General features: G+C 35.0%; 1 protein-coding gene across 1 annotated transcript; it reads left to right on the top strand.

Moving 5' to 3' along the window:
• Positions 1–3,717: 3,717 nt before the first annotated feature.
• On the top strand, positions 3,718–8,236 carry LOC132306495 (trans-cinnamate 4-monooxygenase-like). Its single transcript, XM_059803898.1, has 3 exons — positions 3,718–4,653; positions 5,102–5,238; positions 7,458–8,236. Exons 1-3 carry the CDS (start codon positions 3,869–3,871, stop codon positions 8,054–8,056), a joined length of 1,521 nt encoding a protein of 506 aa, XP_059659881.1. The 5' UTR covers positions 3,718–3,868; the 3' UTR covers positions 8,057–8,236.
• The last annotated feature ends 375 nt before the right edge of the window (positions 8,237–8,611 follow it).

The raw sequence follows: 8,611 nt of genomic DNA, 5'->3' as shown, positions 1-8,611 counted from the left end.
TTGGAAGCAACATGCACTAAAAGATGTGGAGCTTTCAGTCCAAGAATTATTAAAATTCTTGGCTTTCATTGACCCAACACTTTCCTGGATTAACTTAATTGGTAATTTGGGAGTGTAATTATTAAAAAAATTGGAATGTTTCTTTTCTTTTTTTTTTTTTTTCTTTTTTTTTTTTAATATAATTAAAATTGGAATGTTGATATATATAATTAAAATGAACATTTATCATTACATTGTCTATGATGAAAAGATAATGATTTGAAATTCAAAATTTGAACAATTCTGAGTAATTGATGTGATATCATTAATATTTGTGACGGTCAACTCCAATTCACATAAATTTACTCAAATTGGTCGGACTCCCTATTATCATCCTAATTGCAATGAAAGAGAATTTGAATTATGGATGGATTATAAATATGAAATTTTTGGCTACAAGCACTACTACCACACTGTATAAGACAAGGCTAAAACCATAGAGCTTTCAGCCCCGCACACACATTCGGCACACCATAGTATGACCCATTTAAAACATAATTTTGTAACTTTGAAATGCAAGTATGACCCATTTAAAACATAATTTTGCAACTTTGAAGTGCAAGTATGACCCATTTAAAACATAATTTTGCAAGAATGAGGTATATGTATAGGCAGTGAGAGTTTGTGTAGTGAGTGAACCATTTATATTTGTGAGTTTTTGAGGTTGGCTCCTGTTGTGATGAAATTGGTACAGAGAGAAGGGAGATGAAGAGGTTAGATTGGTTATTTGATGTGTTTGTCTACAAGTCAAAGGGCTAAATAGTTACTTACTCATGTAATAGGTGTCTGTCGTCGCCCGCGGAGGGGGGGTCGCTGAATGACGTTGACTAAAACCTTAAGGGGTGTCAGTGTAATTTACCTAAATATGAATTTGGAACATATACAATGGGCCAAAAAATTATTACATCATCCTCGATGTTAGAAATAAATTAATGGAAAAAATAAATTAATGGAAAATTAATAGTATATTGTATTGAATTGGTATGAAATTACACAAAGGTCCTATATAGGAAAATATTCGGGGGTACGTGGGTGAGTGATGAACAAGTAACCTATAGATACTAATATGATAGATGTAATCATATATGATAATTTGTAATATGTAAGAAACCTAGGTGGTAGGTAAAATGATAAAGTTGTTATTTAAATGGTATGATCTCTATTCTTGGAAGGAAAGCTTAAGGAGTGTAGTGAGGGAGTTGTTCCATGGTTCTCATTATAAAGAGAAGGTTGCATTTTCGAGCCATTTTAGTGACAATATTGTGAGTGTATATGCATTTACTTGAACTTAAAAAGAAAAAAGTAAAAAACATAACATAACACAACACTATCCATTGCACCAACCAGAAAATCTAATTTTCTTTTGATAGGTTTATTTGACAAATATTACATATAAGAATGTGCAAGCCGTATTAAGGAGGTTCACATGCGAATTATGAAACAATTACCTTGGCCCTTCAAGCATGGGAAAAATAGAGACCATACCCACCCTCTTTTTCTCCTTTATTTTTTATTTTAGAACTTAAATGTAAGCAATTGGGCCATGATTTATGCTCTTTTTGGTAGGCAGGTCGGAAGAAAGAGGGGTGAAGGAAAGATAGAAAGGAAGAAACAAACTTCTTTGGTTCGGAAGAGAGGAAGCAAGAAGAGAAAAAAAATAAAAAAGATGATGGATGTGTCATCATTCTTTCTTTACAATTTTTTATGCTTCCAAATATGGATGGAAGACGCACGGCTATCGTAAAAGTTTTTAAATTACAAAAGTTTTCTTATAATTAATACCCTCTCTTTCTTTATTTCATAACAAATAAAATAAGATATTATGTCATTCATTCTCATCCATTCAACCAAACAAAAGAGGGAATGACACAATTTCTTTCTTGGGAATGTCTCATTTATATCTTCTTCTCTCCCTTCTATCTAATTTTCTTCCTTAATACCAAACGGAGCATTAGTGTTGCCCATTAATATCAAAAATAAATCGGTCATGTATGGTTGGCCTAAATCTGAAATTAAAACATGATTCTCATTATTTCCTTTCTCTCTTTGAAACAAAAAACATTGCAGGGTAGTTTTGAGTTAGAAATCAAAATTAATATGAATTTGGAAGCAAAATGCACTAAAAGATGTGGAGCTTTCAGTCCAAGATCTATTAAAATTCTTGGCTTTCATTGACCCAACTTATCTGGTTTAACTTAGTTGGGAGTCTAATTACTAAAAAAAAAAATTCAAAATTGGAATTTTGACATATATGATCAATATCAACATTTTATTGTTACATTGTTGATAATGGTAAGATAATGATTTGGAATAGGGAAGCTAGAGAATTATGATTAATTTATGTGATATCATTAATATTCATAATGTCATGATGACATCAATTCTTATTGACATAAATTTAGTCAAATTCATCTCATTATCGGACTCTCTATTATTATCCTAATCATAACGATAGAATATGAAGTGGGGATGAAAATATAAATATGAATTTTTTAGCTACAATTACTACTGCCATTCTGTATCCGACAAGGCTAAAACCATAGAGCTTGCATAGACAAATTTGGCACACTGACCCATTTAAAACATAATTTTGCAACTTGGTACCATGGTATGCCCCATTTAAGACATAATTTTGCAACTTGGTACCATAGCATGGTCCATTTGAAACATTATTTTGCAACTTGGAAATGTAAGAATGAGGTGGGTGTGTGTGTGTGTGTATATATATATATATATATAAAAGTAGCTAGAGTTTTATACATAAAAATAACGAGAGTCTTGTATATATATTGAGTTAACCCTTTATATTTGTGTGAATTTTTTTTTTAAGAATAATTAAACGTCTCCAATTCAAAATTTACTACTACTATTACTCCGTATTGTATTAAAAGTTTGAAAAACAAAATTTGATCATTAATAAATAATAACTACTACTAATCACTATAAATTAGTGCCATATAAAATATAAAAAGGAATATTCCCACCTAACATTACTCTAAAATAAAAAAAATAAAGTGACCCATTAAAAGTGGAGTTCCAAGCATTTTTGGAGTAATTGTGATATTTAAATGTGTTTTAAAGTGAAAATTATGTCAACTTATTTTTTTAAGATTAATGATAGGGGAACCGAAAAGGAATCATCGAATTAGTATCGAATTTGACGTGGTTGACCATTCTTATTATGTGTTAAATAATTATTTTTAAAAATTGTTTAAGTAAATGAGATAAACAAAAACACGTCAAATTCGATATGAATTCGATACTTATTATTCGAAGTTAATTCATTGATTTCTCTATCATTATTATTTTTTTAAAGAACAAGTGGAGTTATTACTTATAAGTGATTATTATCTATTAGTGATTATTATCTTCATATAACATACAAAAAATTCTGAGCCTCCAATTTGTTATCTAAAATAAAACCTACACAGACGACCAATGAATTTTCTCCACCTGGAAAACATCAGGTAAACAATTGGCCGATGCCTTTGACTTTAACATGACGTGGCAGCCATATCATGGTTAGTAAAGTAGTTGCCCGGCCAATTCATGCACTGAACTTAAAAATTTTGACATTGTCTCTCACCAACTTGCTCACCTACTACTTTCTCTCTCCTACAAAACCAAACCAACCCCACGTTAAATCTAGCGCCGTCAACTCCCTCCCCTCCACCATTGATCTTACCAACTCCTTCAACACACGCGCACACACACACCTAACCTCTCTCTTCCTCTATAAATCCCCAACCATCACCACCTTAACCTCCAACACCCACACCACCATTCTTCTCTATCATACGCCCCCCCGCATTGCCTCTAACCTACGCAGATGGATCTTCTCCTCCTAGAGAAGACCCTCTTAGGCCTCTTCGCCGCCGTCATCGTCGCCATCACCATTTCCAAACTCCGCGGTAAACGGTTCAAACTTCCGCCCGGACCCATACCCGTACCCGTATTCGGCAACTGGCTCCAAGTCGGCGATGACCTGAACCACCGCAACCTCACCGACCTGGCCAAGAAGTTCGGCGAAATACTCCTCCTCCGAATGGGTCAGCGAAACCTGGTGGTGGTCTCGTCCCCTGACCTCGCCAAGGACGTGCTCCACACCCAGGGGGTCGAGTTCGGGTCCCGAACCCGGAACGTCGTGTTCGACATCTTCACGGGTAAGGGTCAGGATATGGTGTTCACTGTCTACGGTGAGCACTGGAGGAAGATGAGGCGGATCATGACCGTCCCTTTCTTCACCAACAAGGTGGTCCAGCAGTACCGGTTCGGGTGGGAGGACGAGGCGGCGCGTGTGGTGCACGACGTGAGGAAGAACCCCGAGGCGGCGACGGCGGGGATTGTCCTGCGGAGGCGGTTGCAGCTGATGATGTACAATAACATGTACAGGATTATGTTTGATAGGAGGTTTGAGAGTGAGGATGACCCTTTGTTTATGAAGCTGAAGGCGTTGAATGGAGAGAGAAGTAGGTTGGCTCAGAGCTTCGAGTACAATTATGGCGATTTTATTCCTATTTTGAGACCTTTCTTGAGAGGCTACTTGAAGATCTGTAAGGAAGTGAAGGAGAGAAGACTGCAGCTCTTTAAGGATTCTTTTGTTGAAGAAAGGAAGTAAGCTTTTTTTTAGATTATATATATATATATATATATATATATATATATTTGTATCATCTTGATTCCATAATCTTCATTAATTTCTCTCTGAGTATCTCTAACCATATTCAATGGCTGTGACCATGTCACGTCATTTTAAATGTCCATTTCAAAAATTGGGAACAGTTCACCGTTTTCGAACCAGACATTGCTTCCGAAGTGAATATTTAAAATGAGAGAGTATAATATAGGAGTAATTGGTAGTTGATGATGTGATATGTTCGATGATTTAGAGATAGTTAGAGGGGGAAAAATCAATGGAGAGATCCAAACTTGTTTATCAGTGTTGCTTAATTTGTTTATTTTTATTATTTTTTATTTATTTAAAGGTTTTTATGAAAAATTTATTAATTTTAAATTGGTTATTTTTGTTTTTTAATATATCAATTAATATGTGTTGTAACAGGAAGCTATCGGGTACCACCAAAGTTATGGACAACAATGAGCTGAAATGTGCTATAGATCATATTCTGGATGCACAGCAGAAGGGAGAAATTAATGAGGATAACGTTCTTTACATTGTTGAGAACATCAATGTTGCTGGTAAGCTTTTTACTTCCTTGTTTCAAGATTTATTTTTTTAATTTTTGGCTCTGTTTTAGAGATTTTATTGTTTGCCCTTAGAAGTTTGATACATAAAGGGTATTCGTGTGACAAAATTTGTAAGCCACTTGAGGGAAATCTAGAGAGCATTAAGTAACCGCCAACCATACCATAAATTTCACTTCAATTGATATAACTAGCCTATTCTTTGACATAATTGTCTGAAATGATAATAAATATATCAGATTAAAATAATAATATAACACATTATCATTATTAAGTTGGATGGTAATGTCATTGAGAGAGAAGACAAATTAGATTATAAAGTATAGATAGAATTTACGAGATATTGACAAATTTCAATTTTATGAATTTTTACTATTGAAGACGAGATATTTTGGCCATTTGATTTTCTATGTACGTGGAACCAAGTATGTCACGAAAAGGCTAAAGAACGTGGAGTCTTGTCTTTTCTTTTTATTTATTTATTTAATTTTTATTTTTAGGGAGTGAGACTTTGCTATTAAACAATGGCCAAACTGAGTGTCTTTTTAGCCGCTGAATGTATGGGCGGGCAGATTAAAAAAAACATGTATGGGTGGGACCCAAGTAAGAATAGCGAACGTGTGTTAAAAGGTCCAAAACATATTTGGTTACCTAATATGTTTATCTCCACCTAAAAACGACCAAACAATGAAATGACCAAACTAAGTGTGTTTTTAACCATTCAATGCTATGTGCATGGGACCCACTTAGGTATTATACATATGCATCAAATTGTCAAAAATATACCGTACTAATTTATGCTATTTAAAATTATACTTCTTTTCCATATTAATTATTCATTCCGAAAACTTTATTCACTGTTATTTTTTTTTATTTTTAAATCATTTGAAGTTATTTTCAATCATATTCTTTTTATATATTTATATATTACTTGTATCCCAAATTAGATATCTTTTTTGATAACTTTAATTTACAAAATTTTTAAAGTAGATAACTAATATGAAACCAAGGTAGTATTAATTTGTGTTATTTAAAGCCAACAAAACAATTAAGGATCAAATTGAGTGTGTTTTTAATCACTTGATGTATGTGTATGAGATTGAAGTAGGTATGAGTTTGAGACAGAAAAAAATTATCATATAAATAAAATTGACATACTAAATTACATAATTTATAATTAGTCGGGTTTATATAGTCCCAAAATACCTAAAATGGAGTAATTTTTAACACATTTACGTACAATTTTTACTCACATGCGGACTTGAAAACGTCTCTTCTTTGAAAACGAGGTTATATAAATCAATCGTGCGCCAATTAACTATTCAATCAGTTTGAATGGTCTTTTCAAACACTTCCCTTGACACTGGGTCCTGAACAAGAAAATGGGTCCTGAACAAGAAAAAGTCAACTTTAGCAAACAGACTTTAAAGTTCAATCTTAAGGCCCAAGATATGAAATGCCTTCTAAAGGGTTTTATGGTCTACAAATGGATTATTATAGGAGGGGTTTGGAGAACTAGCATTGTCAAATGAGTGGAAGCCCACCAACGATGGTTGGCTTGTACCTTAGCCACGTAGTAGGTATTTTGGTGCACCTAATTTATGGGGTCCACCTATTTTTATATCTTAGACAACTTCAAAGGCAATTAGCTTACCCTAGGATGGTCCAAAGGGAAAGATTCTCTTTTGATGCCGGGGAGTTTGATTTTGTTTGAGGTTGCTTTCAGAAAATTTCCTCGTTATAAGTAAAGATTGGGGAATTATATGTGGCTGGTGACAAATTAAGGAGTAAACTAAGAAGTTCGGCACCATCATCATTGCGAGAAAAAATTTATATATTATTAGTTCGTCACTTTTCTAGAAAGCAAATCATTGATTATGGTATTTCGGAGTTGGGTTTTGTGAAGTCGAGATTGAGTAGCAGCACACTAACATAATTAGGATGGCTAACACCATCTCTAAAAATTGTAAAGTGTTTTTTTTGTTTTGGATAAGACTGCATGGATCAAACCCTCCCACCTCAGATTCTGCTTTCACAAATGGGCTAGCCTTCTCTTTGCTAAATTCCAGTCTAATAAATATAATTTTAACAATTTTTGGGTGCGTATGTATAGTTATGTATAAATTTATATTTATTGATTTGGATTGGGGATTTTTCTACTAGCTGCATGTTTATGCTAATGCATTTCCCTATCTTTTTGGCTTTTGAAACAGCAATAGAAACAACACTATGGTCCATAGAATGGGGCATTGCTGAACTTGTAAACCACCCTGACATCCAGAAGAAGCTGAGGCATGAACTCGACACCGTGCTAGGGCCGGGAGTCCAAGTCACCGAGCCTGAAATCCCAAAGTTGCCCTACCTCCAAGCTGTGGTCAAAGAAACCCTTCGCCTGCGAATGGCAATCCCTCTTTTGGTCCCGCACATGAACCTCCAGGACGCGAAGCTTGGAGGGTTTGACATCCCCGCAGAGAGCAAGATCTTGGTCAATGCATGGTGGCTCGCCAACAACCCGGCTCACTGGAGCAAACCGGAGGAGTTCAGACCGGAGAGGTTCTTGGAAGAGGAGTCTAAGGTGGAGGCCAATGGCAATGACTTCAGGTACCTTCCGTTTGGTGTTGGGAGAAGAAGCTGCCCCGGAATCATCCTCGCCCTGCCTATCCTTGGCATCACCTTGGGACGTTTGGTACAGAATTTCGAGCTCTTGCCTCCTCCAGGACAATCGAAGGTTGATACTGCTGAGAAGGGTGGGCAGTTCAGCTTGCACATTTTGAAGCACTCAACAATTGTTGCAAAACCCAGATCGTTTTGAATTTGATTTGTGTTACATTTTGAGTTTAGAAAAAGTGGGATTGGGAAGAAAAATTGTGATTGTAAATTTTATGACTTTCCAAAGGATGATTTACAAATTTGTAATAAGGGATTCTGTTTATTCGTTTGTTTGATCTAAAAGAACTAATAGGTGAGTTTGTGCACCAGTTCCCATTTATAACATTTCACATGAATACAATCTATACTCCACACCCTGAAGCATTTCAATTTTTTGTACCCTATGATTCGACTAGTATTTATTCAATCTTTTAGGTATAGCCCCGCCATCTGCCGCCTTTTAAGTGCAAGTCTTAGTGAATCATTTGTAGTACAACACAAAGCACCATTGTCGCATTTGATAATCCACAATCTTCAAACGTTTGAAGATTATGTACCCTTATTCGCAATACAACACGTATATGTATTTTATACGCAATACAACACGTATGTGTTACTAGAGAGGATCCATGGCTGTGCTAGTAACATCACAATCTAGTTCTCTTACTTTGGCAGCTATATAGAACCCTATTTTCATTTGAGTGGTTTGACAATCTTA

This window comes from Cornus florida, unplaced genomic scaffold, assembly GCF_030987335.1.
Source record: "Cornus florida cultivar Cherokee Brave unplaced genomic scaffold, ASM3098733v1 CherokeeBrave_3.0.0_Hap2_Chr05, whole genome shotgun sequence".
In the NCBI taxonomy this organism is placed as follows: Eukaryota; Viridiplantae; Streptophyta; class Magnoliopsida; order Cornales; family Cornaceae; genus Cornus; species Cornus florida.
This window is presented reverse-complemented; position numbering and strand designations above follow the sequence as displayed.

Excerpts from the sequence above, each read along its gene's own strand:
- LOC132306495 (XM_059803898.1), top strand. The coding sequence starts at position 3,869 with ATGGATCTTCTCCTCCTAGAGAAGACCCTCTTAGGCCTCTTCGCCGCC. Across the intron at positions 4,654-5,101 it reads TCTTTTGTTGAAGAAAGGAA|GAAGCTATCGGGTACCACCA; the intron begins GTAAGCTTTTTT and ends GTGTTGTAACAG. Across the intron at positions 5,239-7,457 it reads TGAGAACATCAATGTTGCTG|CAATAGAAACAACACTATGG; the intron begins GTAAGCTTTTTA and ends CTTTTGAAACAG.